The 25,647-nt window shown below is 37.8% G+C and overlaps 1 protein-coding gene across 4 annotated transcripts in view; it reads left to right on the top strand.

The window, feature by feature from the left end:
* The window catches only part of stck (LIM zinc finger domain containing stck), a 90,666-nt gene that overhangs the window by 43,233 nt on the left and 21,786 nt on the right, over positions 1–25,647 (top strand). For all 4 annotated transcript variants that reach the window (XM_067138324.2, XM_067138325.2, XM_067138323.2 and 1 more), the window contains 2 exons: positions 12,222–12,363; positions 12,590–12,706. In XM_067138324.2, the coding sequence (XP_066994425.1) occupies positions 12,222–12,363; positions 12,590–12,706 (259 nt within the window). The remainder of the gene's footprint in view (positions 1–12,221; positions 12,364–12,589; positions 12,707–25,647) is intronic.

The following is a 25,647-nucleotide window of genomic DNA, read 5'->3' as shown; positions in this document are numbered from 1 at the left end:
TTGAGGAGTGGATTCCTGATAAAGAGAGAAGAAATTATAACATGGGTTCAGAAATGTATACATTTAACATTTTTACAGGGACCTGATTGTTTAACCCTAAATAGGGGTTTACCTTAAATCAAGGTTTCAGTAGAAAGCACACCTTTTCCAGAGATCTTGGATGTACTAACATAAATTGTACAGTCACACATTATTTACACAGTGACAGCAATAAAACAAGGATATCTACCCTACACACTGTCCTATACTTACCGTTTGTGCTTCATTTGGACAGATTTTTGTCGTTGAATGCAAAACCACTTTGGTTTAAGGGTGTTCTTATAATGTTATACATGATATTCCATAAAAGTCAGGAAAGATACCAAACTCTCACAGAAACACATTAAAATCAGTATGAAACAGCAATCAGTTTGTTTAAACATTTTTGCGGATATTTTCCAGGCAGCTGCTTACTCATTAGTACATATTTTTCCAATTTCAATAGTCTCAACACGCATATTCAGTTTCATTCTTAAAAATTGTAATAGCATCACTCCAGAGACTTGTGGCAAACATTTCCATTTTCTTACTTCAAACGGCATCTCCTAACCTAGGTTTACCACGTACGTATTATGAAAACATATTTCAAGCTCCCTGTAGAATAATAAAATTTTCACTATAAATTTACACAAGAAGAGCCTCTATGAAATTTAACAAGACACGAAAGTACATTACCTAACCTCTGAAATTAGTTATGCACACTGCTGTATCTTGAGGAGAAGTAGTATCACATTCTTATTTTATTTCAATACATAGTATTAAAATTAAGCAATTGTTTACTTCAGCCTTTATTTCTAAGGAGTTAACACCTGCTGGCATTGCATTTATTGTGAAAACATATTAACCCGATGTTTCTTTATACGAGTTGTGAGGAGACCTCAGGCTTGCTCAAGATCGACTCGCTCGTGCGTAGCGAGGAATTGATACAGAAGATGATTGATCACATTCAATATAAATGCTGGAGTCGCGTCATATACTGTATTTGGTAGAGTGTATGAATATTGATAACGGATAAAAACTAACATGCCCGAATTTGCTCGTAATAATGGATGATTCAGTAAAAGGGTTCTCATTGTAACCGAAGGATATTGCTCAGAGTAATATAGAAATTTTCGAAGGTTATAATAACATTGTCATTAAAACGGGGGTTCTCTTCTGCTACAACGGCCGTGGTCGGATGTGATGTGCATCAGAGTCAGACATCTCACTTTAGCCCTAAGTGCCTGCATCTTAATTCCTCTTCTGCCTTGAATCATCCTTAGCAAGCTTATGATGTCTTTTTCATAGGTTATTAATTTCCCATAACCAAAACGAATAGAAATTTTTTTTTTGAGAATTTTAACATTTCCTTAACGTTAAGTGCAGGTTTTGCCCTATTGTGAATTACGTTAAATCGAATATAAAATTGCATTGCTTTTATGGAATAATTTTCGAGACTGGAAATTTCTTCCATTAAATGCAGGTTTACGTTAAATTGAGGTCTCGCAAAATCGGTGTTACATTGTCGTTTTACTGAGTTATCAGACTTTATTCACAGTGCACTTCAATACATCCTGCTGTTGCATTAATCACTAACATATCAGGAATGATTTAGTACTAAATGTATTTTTAACATTCACTGGAACACACTGTTGACATGTCCCATGAAATGTTTAAAATTCAGGCGTCTGCTCGTCTTTGCATTGTGTTCTGAACTCTTGAAAATGCTTGAATTTCACCTCCTCAATCAACACTAAACTATTCGTTGAACATTATCTGCTTGTATACATAGTCTTTGCACAACATTCCCCCTCGACTGTTTGCTGTACAACTTAGCAGTTCCATTATTATTTTGGCAAATTTACTTGTGACTATGTTTAGTGTTACAATTCCATAATTTTTCCTATATACAGTAATAACTTTGCTTTAACTTCTGAATTAAATGTTTTTCTGAACTTTATGTTCAGTGTCTGGTATCTTCCTCTCCAATATTTTTTTAAATACTACTTAAGATTACTTACTTCATCTTCTGCTCTTGATCATCTGTCATTGCCCCTATGTATTCAGTTATTTTTCACAACTTCTAACTTTGTCTTATCTATACACCACTAGAAGTACATGCAAAATAGTAAATTAATCTGGAAAAAAAAAAAAAAAAAACCCACAGCTCACCCGTAATTGAAATTTCTTCCAGATATCAGTCATCTATGTTGGCAGAGTTCCTTTCACACCCACTAATAAACTGAAAACGGTGATAGATTTCACCTGATATTTCTCCTTGATGTATGGTGACACTAGCGAGTAAGCTGGACTGCTTCTTGAGGCACATCTTGTGGCTGTTCACTTATTGTAGTCATATTTTTGGGTCGAAAATGAACGCATTGTATCTTAGCTTATCAATAGCCAGAATATCAGTTCTTTCTGTGCTTCTTCCCAAAGTCAAGGAATGAACTTAATCAACTGAAAGACCAAATTTTGCCTGTATTTACTCTCATATTAGACCCCAATTTTTCAATTTTTTTCCCAGCTGCAAAGAAGTAAGGAGCGGTCAATGTGTGGGAACCTCTGATTTTCAATCTATCGGAATTTATTATTATTACCAACAAATACATCACAATTGGCCGGGCTGAGTGGCTCAGACGGTTAAGGCGCTGGCCTTCTAACCCCAACTTGGCAGGTTCGATCCTGGCTCAGTCCCGTGGTATTTGAAGGCGCTCAAATACGACAGCCCCGTGTCGGTAGATTTACTGCCACGTAAAAGAACTCCTGCGGGACTAAATTCCGGCACCTCGGCGTCTCCGAAGACCTTAAAAAGTAGTTAGTGGGACGTAAAGCAAATAGCATTATTATTATTATTATTATTATTATTATTATTATTATTATTATTATTATTATTATTATTATTATTACATCACAATTGGGAAATATCCTGGTGGCAGTGATCACTTACAGTAGTGTAATAATAAAGTTAAAACATAATTACCCAGCAACAGCAACAACAACAACAACAACAACAACAGCTGCAACAAGAGTACAACAGGCAATTTCATGGAAAGAAAATATTAGAAGAAATACTACTGGTTTAACTTTCTAAATCCACCATCATGTTGTTGTTGTTGTTGTATCTTATGGCTAGCCCAGATTCCAATCCATCAGCTTTCTTGCATTCCAGTATAGTTGAGTGAGATTTCTTGATGTTCTGGTTGCCACATCAAGTTTGTTGCAATGTAGCAGGTGTTCCTTATCCATTTTGCTTCCAGGGTCATGGCAAAGTGTGCATTTTTTGGATCTCAGGCTGTTGATTTGTTTTAGATGAGCTGCAAGACAGTTGTGGCCAGTGTTAAGTGTGAAGAAGGCTACAGCTACTCTTCTTGGTTTTATTTTGTACTGATCCCATTTAGCATCAATATCCTTCCATAATTGGTTTCTGCTGTTTTCTTAGCCATTTCTTCATGCCTGTTTTCCATAGTATTTTTCAGAATCCTCTTTGCTGACATAAAATCAGTCTGACTGGCAGGTTGTTGTAGTGTGGTACCTTTTTTGGCTAATCTGTCTGCTTCTTCATTATCTGTTATTCCAACATGAGAAGGAATCTAATGAAATGAGATTTGTTTGTGGAGTCTTTGGAGGGTTTTTATCATACATAGAATTTATTTCAGTTCTTTATTTTGAGACATTATTTGACGAGACGGCTTGGATGGCTGCTTTTCAATCTGGAAGGATAACAGATTTTTGGTAATTATTTTTTCTGCCTAATAACTGTTGTAGTGCATGGAAAATTGCTTTTATCTCTGCATCAAAATTTGTTTTGTTTTAGCCTGGGAAGTGGAGTGAGAAGAAGGATGAATGTATTCCTGCCCTAGTTCTGTTTTCCTTGTCCTGTGAGCCATCTGTATATATTTTTAGCAATTGATTAGATAGGTATCTTTCTTCTGTTGTACAGAGTTTTAGATCATATGGTGAACAGTCTTTCTTGCAGGCCTCTTCTAGCAAAGTAAGATCTGCAGTCACTTGCATGTATTCAATGGGGTTGACTGGCATACAGAGTGGTTCAAGTTTTATTTGCAGATTGCTCTTATTAATATATTCTTTGGCGAGACTCAAAGGATCTTTTTGGGTTTTAAGATTGGGACTAGTAACGGTTTATTTGGCTCAGGTCATTTGGTGTAGTCTTTGTAAGCTGAGATATGCATTGGCTGTTTGTTGTTTCATCTCTTCTTCTATTGGTAAGTTGTGGGTATACAACTGTAAGGTGGTTACAGGCGTGGCTTTTATTGCGCCTGTCATGATTCGTAGGGCATTATTCGGACACCTCTCAAGGCGATCAATGTTTGTTTGGGGTGCTGTAGTACTTCACTGCCATATTTTATAATAGACTAGCTGATGTACCCTGCTTCGCTACAGAATTCTACATTGTATACAGAACTCTAGGTTAGGTAGTGTATACGTTGTGAGAAAGATTGTCTTAAATTTTATAGCTCTTAACATTATCCTAGAAACGTGACAGGAAGTCACCAAACATCTTTTCTCATATGAAGACTGAGGGAATTTTCACTGTAATGGTAGACCCAATTTCATACCATCAGTCACAATCAGGTTGGGATGTTTTCATCATTATAATGCCTTTTTACATCCTCTTAGTGGTTTTCCCAACTGAAATGAACATACAATGACGTCAATTGGAATGCTCTCATATTACGAAATACTCGTTCAAATGAAACGCCACACATTTTCTCTCTTTTAACGGACAGGACTACGCTGCCTATCTAATAGTCCAAAGTTCCAGACCTGGAATGATCAAACCGCAGACAGCCGTGATCCATGAACACTCTTTGGCTTTCTTCAGCGGGGAGAGGGTCGAATAGTGGAGACTCCCAGGGCAGAAACTATACCCAATTACTAATCTGTTTCCTAGGAGTACCCGATGAGTCGGAAAATATCAATTTACTATACTGGCGGCAGAAAAATCTATCTGACTTGAAGGCAAATTTTTCCTCCAAGCCAGAAGAGAAACCCCCTCTTCATTGCTAGTTTGGAATAAATTGAATGAAAAATTTAATAAAAGTGAAGAGAAAGAAGCTTTTCTTAAGAAACGGCTCTTTTCAGAGTTGAATTTTGAGTTATTTAGTGAATATTGTGGTGCTATAATTTGGAAAAGGCCTAAATTGTTATTCTAGACCAGGCCATACTACTACTACTACTACTACTACTACTACTACTACTACTACTACTCATTCAAAACAGTGCGTCAGAGTAGGGATCGAATAGCTGAAATACTATGATGAACCAGTGTGTTACGTACCAGCTGTATCAGAAAATGTATGAATCAGAGGAATGGCATTCTAAAGAAGAAAGTTTTCTAACTCCCCGGCTATTTCCCGCCAATATTCAGTCAGGCTGTTATACTCGGTACGTAGCAGTAATCCTATTTATCGGAGTTGAGAGGCAGCATAAGAGACAAAGAACATCACAATAAACAATGGTTAATGTAATGTTATTGTTGATCATCGTTACGTACTTTCGATATTATAGGCCTTCACATTTAGTTTTCTTCCGACTCTGAAATACCACTCTTATCATAGTCGGTACTGTAAAACTGAATAAAAGATAAATGATCGGAAATTGTATTCTCTATAACTTTTTTATATAGTACAGTACTTTTCGATAGGACGAATAACATTGGTATTTAAAAATTACATTTTAGGCACCTTCCCCTAAACTACAATTTCATCCAGGATGAATAAAATTGTTTATAGCTTAGACTGTAGTTTCTTATTCCCCGACTCTATATATCGATTTTCATTAAATTCTGTTAACCCATTTTCTCGTGGTTTGGCATTGATATGGACTTAGCAACAAAAATACAAATTCATGAATATCTGTGTTATCATAGCCGGTACGGTAAAAATGTATAAGACATAAATGGTCGGAAATTTAATTCTGTATAACTTTGGCTATGTAGTATTTATCAATACGACAACTAATAATATAAATATTTGATAATTACATTTAGGCCTTCCCCTAAACTACCATTTCACTCAGCGTAAATAAAATTACTTATAGCTTGCTTAAATCGTAGTGGCTCATTCTCCAACTTTGCATACCAATTTTCAATGAAATTTGACCACTAATAACGTAAATATTTAAAAATGACATTTTTGGCCTTCCCCTAAACTACTATTTCATTCAGCGTGAATAAAATTATTCATTGGCTAGATTGTAGCAATGTATTCCTCGACTTTGTATAGCAATTTTTATTAAGATAGGACTACTAAAAACATAAATAGTTGAAAATTAAATTTTAGGCCTTCCCCTAAACTACCATTTCTATCAGCGTGAATAAAATTATTTATGGCCTAGATTGTAGCGACTCATTCCCCGACTTTGCATACCAATTTTCATTAAATTCTCTTTGGCCGTTTTCTAGTGATGCGTATACAGACAGACAGAAATTACGGAAAAGTAAAAAGTGCATTTCCTGGTTACTGTGGACATGACCGATACAGAAATACCATTCTTTTCGAATTCTGAGCAATGTACAGACAAAACTCTTATTTTATATATATGTATGTTTGATGTAAGTGTTGTAGGTTCTGTTGAGTGTGTCTTGAGTGCTTCCCCAAGTAGCTCCTGCTAGTCTCTTCAGCAATTTCATCCGTTTGTTTACTTTCTCCTCCACATGTTGTATGTTTGGTCCAGTTCAGCTTCTTGTCCATGATAATACCTAGGTACTTGGTGCTTTCACTTTTTGGAAGTTCCTGATCACTGAATTTTAGACTGAAAGTAGGATTGTGATGTCTCAGGGAGGAAAACTGATACACTGTTTTAGTAGTATTGATTTCCATATTGTTATTTTCAGACCAGTTTTTAAGTTTTATAAGTGCCTGGTTCATTCTGTGTTCAAGAAGCATTTGCTGATTTGGGCTGTGCTGAGTTGTGGTCCAAATGATATCATCTGGAAACATGCTGATATTCACATCACTTACTTCCTTTATTGTTGTTGGAAGATCATCGATGTACACATTGCATAATGTTGTGCTTGATACAGCTGTTTGTGGGAGGCCTAGTTTTGATTGCTTGCACCCTGAAGTTTTGTTGTTGTAACGAACATTGTTCATTCTTTGGGGAAGAAATCTTGAAAACCACTTTAACATGCGTCCATTTACTTTGAAAGTGATAAGCTTCCTTAACAGCATGTTTTGCCATACAGTATCATAGGCTCCTTTAAAATCAATGAAAACTGCAAGAAAACTTTCCCTTTGGTTAAAGGCTTCCTTCACAGTTTGTGTAAATCCCATTATTTGATGGGAGGTGGACCTGTTTTGCCTTAATCCTGATCGTTCTTCTTGGATAGTTGGAAAGAAACATATCCGTTAGATATAAAGAACATATATAAATGCCAAAAAGTGCGGAAGATATTCGGCGATGTGCGAACATATGCACGAAAGTAATCATTTACCAGCATAGAATAAGACATGAAATTAATACATTCAACAAATAAAGGGAAATATTTGGATGTCCTGGAGAAATTAGAAATTTACTTACTACAGAAACAAAATATTGACAGTAATTTAAATGAACACATCAGCGAAGAAAATCCATTATTTAAAATAGCTAACCAATATGTGAAAAGAAAGAAAAAGGATAATAGATAACATCAATTATAACCTTCAGCCCACCCCCTCCCCTTCCGTCCTCTTAGGCGGTCAAAGTTACAAGCAACAATAGCAGTATACACACTAATAAGTGTCTGGCTGGCGAGCTGGTAGGCTTCCTCCACTTCAACATTTCAGTAAGTTCTATTGATATATACTTATTTAAAAAAAATTTAATATATTTTATCTGTATAACATAGCTTTTTCTTTTTGTAGTACTAGAAGAACAATTTCAAGGACATAAAGGGAGGTTTGTTCCACTCTGTTTAAAAAATCCAGTCCAACAACAGTAAAGCAAGACTTCGTCTGGCCTGATAGCAATAATCATCATCATCATCATCATCATCATCCTACACCATCTCCAGTTTCCCGGGTGTGGTATGTGAGCCTCCTCCATCTCATCCTGTCCTTGTACCATTCCTCCTCCACCAACTTGTCCCAATCATGACCTCTCAGCAGTACATCGTTCTTAACTAAATCTATCCATTTCCTTCGTGGTCTTCCTACTGTTTGTCTTCCTTCTACTTTTCTGTCAAATTCCTTCCTTGCAGTTCTGTTAACTGGCATGCTCTTCGTGTGACCAAACCACTTCAGTCTTGATATCTGAATCTTATTATTCCTACTTCTTCTCTAATTATCTCATTCCTAATCTTGTCTTTCCTGGTTTTCTGGATCATAGTGCTTAGGAATTTCATTTCAACTGCCTGGAGTTTGGAATTATCTCTATTGGTCAGTGTTGTGGTTTTGAGACTGTATGTAAGAATTGGTGTATAATAGGACTTGTACATTGTCATTTTTGTTTTCATAGGTATTTGCTCATCCCACAGCAGGTGTCTTACCTGGTGGTAAAATTGTGTTGCCTTATTGATTCAGTTGTTCACCTCATGTTTTGCTAGGTTGTCATTTGATAGAATGCTACCCAAGTATTTGAAAACTGGAACGCTGTCCGCTTGGGCTTCATTTAACATGACTGTTGGTTCTGCTCCTTCCCCGTACACTTTCATCACCACCATCTTTGTCTTCCTGATGTTTAAACCATATTTCTTAAACTCCTCATTCCAGCTTTGCATTCTCTCTCCCAATTCCTCTTCTGAGTCACTCCAGATCGCAACATCATCTGCAAACGTGAAGGCTTTGATATCTCCATGTTCTTTCCTTTTAATAGATTTCATTACTGTATTACATCCATCACAATAATAAATAGAAGTGGTGACAATGAGCTGCCCTGCTGCACTCCTCTCTTTGTTTCACACCAGTCCAACAAACCTCGTCCTACTTGAATACAACTTCTATTCCCACCGTACAACATTTTCACTTTGTCTATGAGGCTGTATTGCACTTGAAGTTCTTCCATGCATTGCCAAATTCTTTCCCTTGGTACACTGTCGTAGGCTTTCTCAGTGTCCAAAAATATTAGAAATAAAGGCTTGTTCTTCTCCCAGTATTTTTCCATTAGCATCCTAATTGCAAATATAAGGTCTGTAGTTGACCTTCCTGGTCTGAAACCATACTGCTCTTCTTCTGAAATTGGTTCTACAGTATCTCTGATTGTGGTCTCTGTTATTTTTTCCAATATTTTCAGGACATGAGACTAGTGTAATACCACGATGATTAGTACATTTTCGTTGGTTTCCTTTCTTGAACAGAGGTACAATTATGTCCATCTTCCAGTCCTCAGGAATAGTATTTTCCTCCCATATCTCGTTGAGCAGTCTGTAGAGCCATTGGATTCCTGGAATTCTCGCCGCTTTCAGCATGTCTGCACTTAGTTCGTCTATGCCCACTGCCTTTCCTTTCTTCATGCTCTTCAGCACATTTTCAACCTCAAGCCATGTTATTGGTGGTTCAGTTATGGTTCCTCGACTTGGTTCTCCTCTATCCGTTATGTTTTCTGTATCTCCATTCAGCAAATTTTTGAAATAGATCTTGAGTTCCTGTTTAATTTCTCCCTCTTCTTGTGCCAGAGTTCCATCATCACGTTCTATTGCTTTTATGGTCTTTTGATCCCTTCGCTTGTTTTTCACTACTCTGTATAGCAGTTTCATATTTCCTCTACTGTCCTGTTCCAGTTTGTCTGCAAACTCATTCCATTTCTTCTCTTTTTCTTCCCTTACAATGTTCTTTACAGTAAGTTTCTTGTTCCTGTATACTCCTTGGAAGTCTTTGTATTTCTTGTTCATTTCGTTCTTGTCCCTGTTTTTGGTTTTCCTTGTCCAGTACCTTCTTTATTTGGTTTCTTTCTTTCACCGCTGTTTTCACTCTATCATTCCATCATGGTGTCTCCTTTCTTATTTTTTTTTTGATGGAACTTGTAACTCCACATAGGTTTTTGGCTTCTCCCACAAAGGTGTCTCTGAAAGCTTTCCACTCTTCATTAACGTTGGTTACTTCACCCTTCGGCAGACTCTGTTGAATCCTTAGTTTGTATTCTTCCTTTATTTGGACTCCTTGCAACTTCCAAGTTTTAACATTTGGTTTTTTCATAATAATTTTCTGCGTTTCATTAGTCTTATGTTTGAAGTCTACTACCAGCAATCTGTGGTCTCTGTCCATGCTTTCACTAGAGATGACCTTTACATCTGTGATGTATTTGCCACCATCTTTATTCATTATTACGTAGTCAATCAATACCCAAGTCTGTCCACCCCAACTTGCGCGTTTAGATCTCTAATAATAATGTTTTCCTCATTAACTGTATCTTCCAGGTCTTGCCAAAATTTTCTTTGTGTTCCTCGCTGCAGCCTGTCTGTGGGGCATACACTTGTATGACGGTGTACTTGGTGTTCTCCAGTTTCATGAACATTTTAATGAGACTGTTCCCAATGGTCCTTGGTGACACAGCAAGTGCAACATGTGACTGTATTTTGTTCCTGGATGATGCTTGGTCGGCCACCACTGCTCTCACAATGCATCGATCTTGACGTGCGTCTGTACTAAGCGGACGTCTGGAGCCTGGTCTACGGGTGTGGGAGTGTTCCAGAGACCACTGCTGAAAGCAGCATGCACCACCGATTCATTGATCTCAAGATCAGCAGCAGTCTGTCGATACGTCCATCCAGCTTCCCACAGGCCCACAATGCGACCCCGTTCAAATGGCTGCAGTTGTTCAACAGGAGCATGCACTCATTGTGGGGGGAATGGTTGTACCCTGGAATGAATTTTGCAAACACTGTTCACATCTAACCTCAGCAAGTTACTGCCTGAGACAGGCCTCCTGGGCGCCATCTGATCGCCGATGTCCATGACGTGTTTTTTTGTAGTGTAACTGCCCCATTAGTGCAATCGAACAACATTCTTAACTTTATGCAGAATCTTACCTTGCTTCAATAGGTCATCGACTGGAAACCTTTGACAGCTTTTGGGTCGCTTTAGAGGATTTATAGGCTTGCAGTTCTTTTGTCAGGCCTGTGATTTGGAAGAAAAAGTGGCATTCGTTTTTTGTTGGTGAGAAGAAATGTTTTTTTATTAGAATTATGGTTGTAACCTGACTTGTAACCTGGAACTCAGCAGTGTGAAGGCATTTTTATGCTTATTTTAACTGCGTATTCCACACCACAAATCTGTGTACGGATGATAGTATGCTTCAAAACAACCCAGATTAAGAAAACGTTAAGAAATGTCACACACATGATAAACTGGGCAATAATTACAAACCGACTGCCGTATTAACTACCAAGAATAACTCTCCAAATTTTGACTGGTAGCCAATGCAGCACTGCAGGTGGCAGAGAACATCCAATTCTTGGGACTTTATAACACATGATTGGGATGGAGTTGTCATACTTGTTATTCTATTTGTTATGATGAGGGTATACTGCTGTAATAATTCCAAGTAATTTGTGCTTTTCAGCCTTATACAAGGAAGTGTCCGACTGATTGACTGAGTGGTCAGGATGTTTGGCCTTTGGTTTAGAGGGTCCCGTATTCAATTCTCAGCCTGGTCAGGGATTTTAACCACATCTGATTAATTCTTCTGGCTCGAGGACTGTGGTTTGTGCTTGTCCCAACACTTTCCTTTTCATATTCAGACAACGCACTACACTGCCATCTACCACAGAAACATGCAATAGTGATCACATCCCTCCATATATGGTTGCGTCAAGAAGGGCATCTGGCCGCAAAATAGGGCCAGATCCATATGTGTAACACAGTTCATACCCGCGACCCCACAGATGTTGGGAAAAGCTGTAGTAGAAGACGAACCTTATACGAGGAAATCACACATTTAATTATTAGTTGTTTTATTATTTTCATAATCATTTATGTAACAATTTAGGATGCCTTGCATTAACAAATCCTGATTGAATGCATTATGCAATTTTAATAATAGGATTCATATACTTAGGTTGATAGCTGTTGTTTATATTATTTACTATGATCTGGTTTGGAGCCAAATATAAATTGTCTAATCCTGTTTGAAATATAAAGTAAATGTAAACAAATCTGTATCCTTGTTCAGTATGTACTCCTTACATACACAATTGTCTCCTGTGGATTTTGGGTGATAGGGTGATATGGATTGTCTAATGGATAGAATTTCTTTTCTAGTGGTATGATCGATGATAGGCCTTTGCGGTTCCGTGGAGAAGTTTATCATCCCTACCACTTCAATTGTACTGCTTGTGGTGTTGAGCTTAATGCTGATGCACGAGAAGTCCGTAGTCGGCCTGGTTTTGCTGCCAATGAAATGGTTTGTTAAACTACTGTATTTTAAATGAATTGTAAGCTGCATCTCAGATTAACAAACACAATGACATTTGTATGTAGAAAGTTGAAAAACTGTGGTATATGTACCTAGTCTGTCGATAAGAGTTCTGTCACTTCTAGAATATTCTGTACTCCTCTGTACCCTATGAATTGGTACTTTCCATCAAATCACTTACATGATACGTTAACTCTTGTATTTAATCTTGTAGAATGAACTGTACTGTCTGCGGTGCCATGACAAGATGGGTATTCCAATCTGTGGAGCTTGTCGTCGACCAATTGAGGAACGAGTGGTTACAGCTTTGGGGAAACATTGGCATGTGGAGGTGAGGATGGAAACAACTACCCTTTATTTCTGATATATTAAATTCCTCTTTTTATTTGTTGTTTGTTTTACAAGAACTTGAAAAAAAGGCCTATTTTTGCAGTTTGCTGTGTTCATAGATAGTTTTATTAGGGAGTGGATTTTTATGTAATTACGTATTTTTTTAAAATTTGTTTCAACACAGTTTGCAAAGTTTATTATTCCTATTGTGCATCCCCAAGCATTAAAACCTAATCTTATTTTGCATACAAACACATATTTTCACAAAATGTGTATGTAAATAAATAAATATAAATAAGGACATAAATCAGCAAATTTGCTACTCAATAAAATTTAAAATGCCTCCCTATTAGAAAATGATGCTGTTATTCACATTATACGATTATGGTATTTTTAAAAAACAGATTATCTAACGTCATATTTCTGAATGTTGTGGCTATTTATGGACTTCCTTACGGAATTTTGAAGACTTGCTGATCACTGGCTAAGTCATTACCTAGACAGTGATTTGATATGCTGCACAAGCTGTTTCCCTCCATGACTGAGTTAGCTAGCATGCTGACTCGCTTGTATTAGTCAGCCTGCACAAATTTTGTTTATAGAATGTCGGTTAAAGGCAGTTGCGGAGAGATAAGATGACAGGGAATACTGTAGATTAAACTACGCACTAGAAAGTTATTCCCCCAAGAGAAGATAGGGGGATTGTTTCACTCGTAAGGTTAGTTGTTCGGGTTGTATATCATTCCTGTGGTCGTGAATTTTGTCTGAGTTTCTAAGATAGAAGACATATTAATTCCTTTTCTGTTTTATTGAAACAGTGAAACACCATAAAATGCATGTTCTTAACCTGCAAAGTAATGCTGAAAGTGAAGTTGAGTACAAGATCGCGGCTTCAACAACATGTAGAAGAATTTTAAAAATTTTAACTACCGCTGGAAAAATATGATTTTTTCAACCATCTGGCAAAATAGTAAGTGCAGATAAAAGTTCTCAAGTAACCCAGCATTTGCCTGGAAGTAAGCACATTGCTGCTGCTTTGCTTGTGTGTTCGCAACAGTTACTAATAGATCAACCAGCTACTTCAAATATAGGCCAATCTAAATACCCCCAGTGTTATTTAGATGTATGTAGAGCATTTCTTTTCGCCAACATTCTTCTACATTACATACATACATTATCATTATAGACTGTTATGCCTTTCAGCGTTCAGTCTGCAAGCCTCTGTGAATTTACTAAACGTCGCCACAATCCTCGATTTGTGACTAGTGTTGTGGCCTCATTTAGTTCTATACCTCTTATCTCTAAATAGTTAAAAACCGAGTCTAACCATCGTCGTCTTGGTCTACCTCTACTTCTCTTACCCTCCATAACAGAGTCCATTATTCTCCTAGGTAACCTATCCTCCTCCATTCGCCTCACATGACCCCACCACCGAATCCGGTTTATGCGTACAGCTTCATCCATCGAGTTAATTCCTAAATTAGCCTTTATCTCCTCATTCCGGGTACCCTCCTGCCATTGTTCCCACCTGTTTGTACCAGCAATCATTCTTGCTACTTTCATGTCTGTTACTTCTAACTTATGAATAAGATATCCTGAGTCCACCCAGCTTTCGGTCCCATAAAGCAAAGTTGGTCTGAAAACAGACTGATGTAAAGATAGTTTCGTCTGGGAGCTGACTTCCTTCTTACAGAATACTGTTGACCGCAACTGCGAGCTCACTGCATTAGCTTTACGACACCTTGATTCAATCTCGCTTACTATGTTACCATCCTGGGAGAACACACAACCTAAATACTTGAAATTATCGACCTGTTCGAGCTTTGTATCACCAATCTGACATTCAATTCTGTTGAATTCCTTACCTACTGACATCATACCATACTCATTGCACCTATTTTCAAGTTCCAAGATATTAGACTGCAGGCTTTTGGCACAATCTGCCATTAACCCTGTTGGAGCCAAGAGCCGATCTGGTCGGCCGCTCCCCATCAGCTGGAAGAGGCCAGAGCTCTGCCTCCACTCTACTACTGTAAAGTGCCAGGCCGTTTTCAGTGGAAATACATTTTAAGATTCGCGTATATCTACCGGTGTATAGCAAGTACCGGCATGAAATTTTCTACATATCGACTACGTAGAATAAGAAACTGGTTTGGAGTGATATAAAGAGTCAGAAACGTTTTATTGTTGATTTATAGTTGTTGAAAACGTTTATTTTTAGGAAGAGAAAAATATTTTCGCACTTTCTCTCTCAATATCTACTTTGAAAAAGTAATTTACGATACAAAAGAATATACGAATTATGTATAATGTAATTCTAAATACAATTCTATAGAATAACTAATTTGAACGAGAAAAATAAAAACGTAAAAAATAAAAATTCAAACATGTGTCACTAATAAAACAAGACAATTTTACTCACCGATAAAATTCGCGTGTATGTATCGATATTTGGCAAATACTGACAACAAATTTTCTACGTGCGGACAACACAGTACTAAAATAATTCAGAATTATTAAATAAGTAAAAAATAGTAGTTGATGTTATAGTTTTTGTTTTCAGAAAAAATAGTTTCTCGTTTTCGGTTGTAGTATATATTAGAAAAATAATTTTACAATACAACAGAATTTACGAAATTAAGAAATGTATGGCACTAAAGCCGTAATTTGCTTTGACCTACTAAGCGACCACTGCTCAGTTCGGTACCTGCAGTTTACGAGGTGAATCATGGTCAGTGAGACGGATCCTCTCAATAATTATTCTTGGTTTTCCAGACCGGAGTCGCCCTCTCACCCTCAGATATCTCCTCAATTGCAATAACTTAGGGTCACTTAGATTGAGTGAACCTCGAACCAACCCTCAGGACCAGGCGAAAATTCTTGACCTGGGCGGGAATTGAACCCATGACCTCCGGGTGAGTGGCAGGCACACTACACTTGGCCCGCGGAGACCGGCATTTAGGTAATGATAGAGGACTATATGTGAGTATAAGGTTCAGCAGAGAGTAAGTGAAAAGTAAATTGAAGTATGATAAGGGCGGAGAATCAGACGCTAGGGCAGGTTTAGGTCCAAGAACTTCCTTGAAGGAGACAGGAGGTTGACGAATGTTGTCGGATTCATTGGGACAAATTTCCACAAAATGTTCTCCAGAGACATCATCATATTCGTTATCACTAGTTTCATCTACCACTATATTCAGAGTAGCTTAGTGCTGTTAGACACAATTAAACGTCTCTTCTTTAGCTGCGGTGATTCCGCAGACGTGTCTGGTATAATTTCGTCGCTACTCTCTGAACTGAATTCCCCATCGCTATCCGATAAATCATCAGCATTAACTTCGCACTGTTCTAAATACTGCATTAATTTATTGTCATCAATACCTGCTGAAAAATTATCACATGAACAACATGCCATTTTCCTGTCACAAATCAACTCGCTGCAAGGAGCAATCTCTTACTGACCGGTTAGCGGTATTTGTAAACACAGGAAACGACTCTTGTGAAAGGTATAACACCCTCTTAGAACTGCCAAAGCAAGGCCAGGCACACAATAACGTGTAGCCCCTTTACTACAGGTTGTAACAAAAGTATGCACGTCACTATAGTTTGCCTCAAAATTACGTATATCACAGAATTTTAAGCCAGCCGATGTAATCGGCTCTGGCAACTTCCGACTGGATTGTTAACGGCCGACCAGATCGGCTCTGGCAATTTAAAGGGCGGATGCTCGCACTACCGCCTGGCACCAAGCGAGTTAAGACAAAGTCGTCAGCATAGGCCAGACTGCTTACTACATTTCCACCTAACTGAATCCCTCCCTGCCATTTTATACCCTTTAGCAGATGATCCATTTAAACTACGAACAACAAAGGTGAAAGATTACAGCCTTGTTTAACCCCTGTAAGTACTCTGAACCAAGAACTCATTCTACCATCAATTCTCACTGAAGCCCAATTGTCAACATAAATGCCTTGGAATTATTTTAATAATCTACCTTTAATTCCATAGTGCTTTATGACAGTGGAGTTTATTTACCATCCTTTCCACTTCCTCAAGCGTAATTTCACCAACATCATTTTCCTCCTCCCCATGAGCTTGGTTGTTCGCAACACCACCAGAATGATTTCCTTTTACATTGAGATGATGTTCAAAATATTCCCTCCACCTCTCCAGTGATTCCCTAGGATCTATTATAAGTTCACCTGAATTACTCAAAACACTGTTCATTTCCTTTTTCCCTCCCTTCCTAGGATTCTTTATTACTGTCCAGAAAGGTTTCCCTGCTGCTTGACCTGGCCTTTCCAGGTTATTACCAAAATCTTCTCACAACTTCTTTTTGGATTCAACAACTATTTGTTTCGCTCGTGTTTCTTTCATCTACGTACAAATCCCTGTCTGCGTCGGTCCTTGTTTGGAGCCATTTCTGATAAGCCTTCTTTTTAAGTTTACAAGCTGCTCTCACTTCATCATTCCACCAAAATGTTCGCCTTTTCCCATCTTTACACACAGTTGTTCCTAGGCATCCCTTGCTGTTTCTACTACAGCATCCCTGTATGCCACCCATTCACTTTCTATATCCTGAACCTGCTTACTGTCTACTGTTCGAAACTTTTCACTAATCATATCCATGAACTTCTGTCTAATTTCCTTGTCCTGGAGATTTTCTACCCTTATTTGTTTGCAGACAGATTTCACTTTCTCTACCCTAGGCCTAGAGATACTTAGTTCACTACAGATCAGAGAGTGGTCTGTATCATCGAAAAATCCCCGGAAGACTCGTACATTCTTAACAGATTTCCTGAATTCGAAGTCTGTTAAGATATAGTCTATTATTGATCTGGTACCCCTAGCCTCTCATGTGTAGCGGTGAATAGCCTTATGCTTGAAGAAGGTATTCGTAACTGCTAAACCCATACTAGCACAGAAGTCCAGCAAACGCTTCCTATTCCCATTAGCTTCCATATCTTCCCCACATTTACCAATCACCCTTTTGTATCCTTCAGTTCTGTTCCCAACTCTCGCATTGAAATCGCCCATTAGCACTATTCTATCCTTGCTGTTGACCCTGACCACAATGTCACTCAATGCTTCATAAAACTTGTCAACTTCGTCCTCATCTGCACCCTCACATGGTGAATACATGGAGACAATTCTTGTCCTAATTCCTCCAACTGACAAATCTGCCCACATCATTCGCTCATTTACGTGCCTAACAGAAACTATGTTGCGTGCAATGGTATTCCTGATAAAGAGCCCCTACCCCAGACTCTGCCCTTCCCTTTCTAACACCCGTCAAGTACACTTTATAATCTCCTATCTCTTCGTCGTTATTTCCCCTTACCCGAATATCACTTACTCCTAGTACATCCAGATGCATCCTCTTTGCTGACTCAGCCAGTTCTACATTCTTCCTTCCATAAACCCCATTAATATTGATAGCTCCCCATCAAATTCCATTTCGTTCGCCAAGTTGTTTCCAAGGAGTCCCTCGCCTGTCAAATGGGAGTGGGACTCCGTTACTCCCATAGGTCCGAGGCCTGCTTAAAATGTTCTGAGCTCGGTAAATTCATGAAGCAGGATGCTACCCTACTTGCACTTAGTCCAAGTGAGGATCTCTCCTCTAATGGGTTATGGACCATCGGTGAATTGTATAGTCCTAGCCGCCTTAGCACAAGGAGGGCCATGACTCAGAATATGTCCGAGATGCCCACTCCCATTCCATAGCAACTGGTATCCTGACTCTCAGGACCACTTACTAGGCCACTCAGCCGTTGCCCATGGTTCACGAACTAGGACGTGACTATAGTAACCCACACCATGAACCATCAACATTCTTCTTGACAAAAAAAAAAAAAATCTGAGACTGAGAAATTTCCTGAAAAATACATTGATTTTGAGCCTCCAAATGAAAACAAATCTCACAAAATATTACGAAGAAACTTGACAAAGAATTCGGGCAGTATGTGATAGCAAAAATCTGTGGGTGAGCATTGTTGAAATCAATTATTCAAGTGGCAGAAAAGTAATAAATATTGTAGTTGCTGTGTTGAATGGCAAAACTGCTCATCACCACTTAGTGTTAGTAACATTCCTCTCTTTAACTATGCACACCTGATGTCTTGTGATGTGGAGCAATCGTTTTCACAGTAAATTCATTCTTTAGAGATAATCGGCATGCATTTGTGATGGTCAATTTGAAGATGACCTTTGTTGTTCACTGCAATTCTGAGACTACTTCTAGCAACTATTAAGGTTGTTTTTGCCATATTTAAACAAAACATGATTTCCTCAATGAACTGGAAATGCATATTGTTGGAGATGGGATCATGATAATGGGAGATCTGATTGCTAAGGTGGGAATCGATAGAATGGGATATAAGAATGTTCTGGGCCCACGTGGGTATGGTGATAGAAATGAAGATGCAGAGAAACTCTTGGACTTTTGTATCAGAAATAACCTGATAATAAAGAACACATGGTTTATGAAGAGGAATAGCCATAAGATCAGCCAATATAGTTGGGATAGACAGTATGGAACACTCATCGATTTTATAATAACAGACCGAGAATGGAGAATATACATCATGGATACTAAGATAATCCCCAGTGAAAGTATGTAAGGTGATCATTAGGGCTCGGATGTTGATGACATGTCATCTTTATACTGAGCTGTTTAAAACAATGCTGAAGTACATAGAAACTCCGGCCGGACCACGCCGTTTTCAAATGTCATTTTTATTTTGCATCTTTTTGCATTTTTTGCTATTTTTCATTTTAAGAGCATTTTTTAAATTTTGGTAGATTTGTTGGTCATATTTTAGAGAAATTGGCCTTTTAAGGTAATTTTTTTTTCCAATTTAGTCATGTGACAGTTTTACATGAGGGAGTTATGTCTCTCAGAGTTAAGAACAAGCTAGTAGCTGTTACAAGATAATTTAAAATATTGAAGTAAATTATTTCAGTATTGCTATTGGTAGTAAAAAGTATATCTTGGACGCAGAAGGTTATGGGGGTAGGTATATAGATGCTCATGTTTTTGTCGCAAACCAGTTATTAGCGAAATGGAATGTTACCTGCTCTGTTGACCAAGGTCAACTGTGGTGGGGTAGAAAGGAGAAGGGGTGGATATTCTTGTCTCAGTTCCGCATAGTTCACTGTAAGAGATATTAGTTCATTGCCTCTTTCAAAATGCCTAAAATAAAACCGAGTGTGTCAGTGCATTTAAAACTAGTATGTGAATTTGGTGACAATGTGTTTTCTACCGATGGAAGCATATTGTTTTGCAAACTGTGTAGAACTAAAGTAGCTGCTGAAAGAAAATTTACTGTAACGCAATGTATCGGTCGCGATAAACACATTTGTGCTCTTCAGCGTGAAATAAACCTGCAACTCACCATTTACTGCCTTCAGTTGCTTCAACTTCCAGCAAGTCTACACAGTTAAGTAAGGATATGTGTGATGTATTTGTATCTGCAAACATTCCGCCGTATAAACACAACAGCCCGAAATTACGTGGATTTTTGGAAGAACATACAAATCAAGAAATACCAGACGAATCAAATTTACGTAAGAATTATTTGCCGCAGTGTTACGAAGACACATTAAACAAAATAAGATCTGAAACTCGCGGGAAGAAGATATGGGTGTCAGTCGACGAAACTTCAGATGCTATGGGGCATTATGTAGCCAACATTATGATTGAAACATAAGAAGTGCATACACCAGGTGAAATATTTTTATTGGCTACCGAAGTGTTAGAAAAGACCAATTATTCTACCATATCAAAACTTTTTGATAGTGCCATGTTTCCCTTGTGGCCTGAGTGCATCAAACATGACGATGTACTTTTATTTTTAACTGATGCTGCACAGTATATGGTACGAGCAGCAAATTAATTGAAGGGACTCTATTCTAAAATGGTCTATGTTATATGCCTTGCCCATGGACTGCACAGAGTTTTGAAGAAGTAAGGGCTCTTTATCCCATTGTAGATAGGCTTATAGCGAACGTTAAGAAAGTTTTCCTTATAGCACCCTTGCGCGTTGCACGTTTCAGAGCTGAAGCTACAGACATTGCATTACCTCCACAACCTATCATAACACGTTAGGGCACGTGGTTAAACGCGTGTATGTATTATTGTGAAAATTTCAATTTAGTGAAAGAAATGGTGCAGAGTTTTGGCAGTGAAGAAGCTGCAGCAATAAAAATTGCCCTGGACGTGCTATCTGAACCAAACATTGAAGGTAGTTTGGCATTCATAAAATCAAATTTTTGCCTTATTGACAGCAGCAATCGCATCGTTGGAGAAAACTGACTAAGAAATGATTGATACCATTTCCTTAATCAACCGGGTAGAAACTAGTCTTAGCAACAGTCATGGCGAAATTGCTGCGGGTATTGCATCAAAACTGAAAAAAAAGTGCTGGACAAAAACACTGGGTATAAAACATTATGCAAAATCTCAGACAATCTTTCCGGTGAAAACTACTGCATGGATGGGATTGAGGAGGATTTAGCAGCAAACGAACTTCCTCACTTGAGGTACGCTCCGATCACATCATTTGATGTTGAACGCAGCTTTTCGAGATATGAAAACTTGTTGGCTGATAACCGCAGATCATTTACATTTGACAACATCCGAATGACATTCATAGTGCAGTGCAACTGAGACCAAAGTGAACATAAACCTTTTGTTAAGTGCTAGAAATCTATTTTGAGTGACTTTTCAGTTTGAGCTTAAGATGTCATTTATGAAATTGGTGAGTTTATTATTATAAGATCATTTTCTCCATCTTAAAGTGCATTTTTTGAATTTTTAGGTCATTTATTAGTCATTTTTGAAAATTTTAAGTGCATTTTAAAAATGTTTTTATGGCTTCAACATCCGGGCCCTAGTGATCATAAATTATTAATTGTGGAATTAAAACAAGTAAAAATCCCTAAAATTGTATTGAAAAAGAAACCAAAGATCAGGATTTGTGAATTGGAGGGGGAGGATAAAAGAATGACATTCCAAGATTGGATAAAAGGGAAGTTGCCTAACACAGAAATACGAAGTGGAGAGGAAGAGTGGGACAATTTAAGACAGATATTTGTGGAAGCAGCAACTGAGGTATGCGATAAACAAAAGTAAAGGTTAAGGGAAAGGAGACACGGTGGTGGACAGACAACATAAAAAAGAAATAAGAGAAACAAACAAGGTGAAGAAAGAAATAGATAAGGAAAAGCAAAAAAACCATTACCGGTAGTACAGAAGATACAGAAAGCAAGACTGAGATGGTTTGGACATGTAATTATTCTATCTAAAGAGAATAAGATAGAAAGGTTACATGTGGAATACAAAAGATTGAAACTACAAGTAAAGAGGAGTGTCAAGGAAGAACAGGAGAAATGTTGGGGAGAGTTTACCAACAAAAATTGAGCAAGATAGTCAAGGAAATCAGAAACTATTATACAGAGTAATAAAATCGCAAAGAATAAATCAAGAAAAAATCAAGGCATTAGAGAGAGAAGATGGAACCATAGTACATGACGAAAAGGGTCTTCAGAAGGTGATGGCAAAGTATTTTGAAAAACTTTATAATGAGGATGACTGCTCAGAGGAAGGAGGAGATAAGAAAATGGAAATAGCAGATGGAGAAAACTAAGAGAACCCAATAACATTTCTTCCGGACAGTTCATTCCTTTACACCAGAGAGCGTTATCAGTTTTGGTAGAGACATCTGTTAGAGAATGAGGCCTATTAAGTAAAGAAACAGGTCAATTACATGGCCCAAAATTCTGAGTTGAATGGAGGCGTAACTTGCACTCCTAATGCACCTTTTTAAAACCTATTTGGCTCTTAGGCCGCTTATGCAAGGGCTAATCCCATACTAAGGAGGTGACACGATAAGAAAACTTATTTACATTATGAAGAGAAGTGAGGGAAAGTCCCAAGCTGTACAGCGTGGAGATAAGGTGTTGCATCTTGCAGCAGCTGTCAGTGTCAGTATTCATAGTGAGAGAAATGGAGCAAGAGGTAGGACCATCCCGTGTATTGAAGCACAAAAGAGGAAAACCGCTCAGAAGCGACCATAGGCAGTGCACTATGAATGTGTTCATTAAACTAAGTGAACAGAATCCAGGTTTAGCCGTAAAAGAGGTAGAGAAACTAAGTGCAGAGTTGTGTGGTGTGTCGGCTAGTTCAGTTCATAACATGCGGACAGAGTATAGAAAGACAGGGAAATTAACAACGCCGGGAAAGGAACGTAAACGACTTCAAAGAATCGAGAAGTACAACAATATCGTCAAAAGTGGTATTAGAAGGAAAATTCATGAATTTTTTTTCGGAATGAACCACCTACTTCACGCAAAGTATTAGACAGTGTGAATAAAGATAAAACTTTACCCATCTTCATTTTAACTACATTGTACAGACTGTTAATGGACATAGGCTTCCAGTTTGTTAAAAGAGAACGTAAACCTGTGTTAATGGATAGGGAGGATATTGTATTGTCTTTTTGAGTTGTTTCTTTTCGATAGATGTTGTTACGGAATTATCAACAGTTCCGTCTGACATGTCCAATCATGCTATATGCTTTATCATGATAGGAACTCTACAAGATAAGAGTTATACATTTCAATTCGAAAGTTGGTATTCTATTAGGTTACAGTCTACCGGACGGACATTTCAAACAGCTGTCCTAAGATAAACCTTCCTACGCGTGTAATTTTGTGTTCTAGCCTACGATAGCTTTCTTTAATATTCAGAAATGAATAAATAAATAAATAAATAAATAACGTAGGCCCTGATCTTCAGCAGTAGATGTCCCTTCAAACCCCTCCGTTTAGTTTCACACAGCTCAAAAACTGTCCCTCGTCTATTTTAGGTCATATGCGCAGCACTGTATGTCCGAACACGAGACATTGACGGGGCGGAGGTTGATACTACACGCTCAGCGAATCACAACTCTTTCCTTGGCTGAGGCGTGGACATGCCTTGTTTACATCAGGATTAAACTCTCGTGAAAAATCATATAGCTTTATTAATGGAAGAAATGAAATCAACCCTGAAATTAATAACAGACTAAGTAAAGGTACAACATTTTATCATCAAGTCAGAGAGCTTTTATGGCATGACAAAGTACCGCTGTGCCAATACTACGTTGTAATTCAATACACCAATCTACATTCTCATTGTGAAACATTTGTTCTGTAAAGCGATGTTCCTTCATAATCCCTATATCTACTCCATAAAGTATGTGAGATTCAATTAACCTAACATAATCTCTCATGACATACTACCAATCGACCATTAATCACCTGGACTGTATCTCTATATTCACATAAGCATGACCTAACCTTGCTGCTTGCGTCTTATCTATCATTTAATAACCGTAACTAACACACAAATCCGTAACAACATCTTCCAACAATTGCTCACACAACGAACAATTAATATTCCCCAATGTATGTATGTAAAGATTGTTGGTTACAAGGATAAGGTCGAGATAGAGGAGGAGACTAAGGCCAAAGAAGTAATAAAATTTACATATGATAACAATGACATTTACAATAAGATACAAAAGTTGAAAACTAGAAAAGCGGCTGGAATTGATCAGATTTCTGGGGATGTACTAAAGACAATGGGTTGGGATATAGTACCATATCTGAAGTACTTATTTGATTATTGTTTGGTCGGAGGAGCCATACCAGATGAATGGAGAGTTGCTATAGTAGTCCCTGTGTATAAAGGAAAGGGTGATAGACATAAAGCTGAAAATTACTGGCCAGTAAGTTTGACATGCATTGTATGTAAGCTTTGGGAAGGCATTCTTTCTGATTATATTAGACATGTTTGTGAAATTAATAACTGGTTCGATAGAAGGCAATTCGGTTTTAGGAAAGGTTATTCCACTGAAGCTCAACTTGTAGAATTCCAGCAAGATATAGCAGATATCTTGGATTCTGGAGGTCAAATGGACTGTATCGCGATTGATCTGTCTAAAGCATTTGATAGGGTGGATCAGGGGAGACTACTGGCAAAAATGAGTGCAATTGGACTAGACAAAAGAGTAACTGAATGGGTTGCTATATTTCTAGAAAATAGATCTCAGAGAATTAGAGTAGGTGAAGCTTTATCTGACCCTGTAATAATTAAGAGGGGAATTCCTCAAGGCAGTATTGTCGGACCTTTATGTTTTCTTATATATATAAATGTTATGAGTAAAGGAGTGGAATCAGAGATAAGGCTTTTTGCGGATGATGTTATTCTCTATAGAGTGATAAATAAGTTACAAGATTGTGAGCAACTGCAACGTGACCTCAAATGTTATGAGATGGACAGCAGGCAATGGTATGTTGATAAACGGGGTTAAAAGTCAGGTTGTGAGTTTCACAAATAGGAAAAGTCCTCTGAGTTTTAATTACTGCGTTGATGGGGTGAATGTTCCTTTTGGGGATCATTGTAAGTATCTAGGTGTTAATATAAGGAAAGATCTTCATTGGGGTAATCACATAAATATGATTGTAAATAAAGGGTACAGATCTCTGCACATGGTTATGAGGGTGTATAGGGGTTGTAGTAAGGATGTAAAGGAGAGGGCATATAAGTCTCTGGTAAGACCCCAACTAGAGTATGGTTCTAGTGTATGGGACCCTCACAAGGATTACCTGATTCAAGAACTGGAAAAAATCCAAAGAAAAGCAGCTCGATTTTTAAAATTTTTTTTTAAATTATTAAGATAATTTAGAGTCACTTTAACCCTAAGGTCTTATCGTGACTTCTAACTGTAGAATTTACATTAAATTACAGTAGGGTGAAGAATGAAAAAAATATAAAAGTGGTATTTTAAACTGAACAGTTAAATTTTTGAATACAGACCAGTGTCTTTGAAAAACTTGATAATTTGTTTGCACAGTGAAGGAGATGAGTGTGTCCCCTTAATATCCTTAGGTATACCG

Source organism: Anabrus simplex, chromosome 1 (genome assembly GCF_040414725.1).
Source record: "Anabrus simplex isolate iqAnaSimp1 chromosome 1, ASM4041472v1, whole genome shotgun sequence".
Taxonomy (NCBI): domain Eukaryota; kingdom Metazoa; phylum Arthropoda; class Insecta; order Orthoptera; family Tettigoniidae; genus Anabrus; species Anabrus simplex.
The sequence above is the reverse complement of the archived record's forward strand: the minus strand, read 5'-3'. Positions and strand labels throughout refer to the sequence as shown.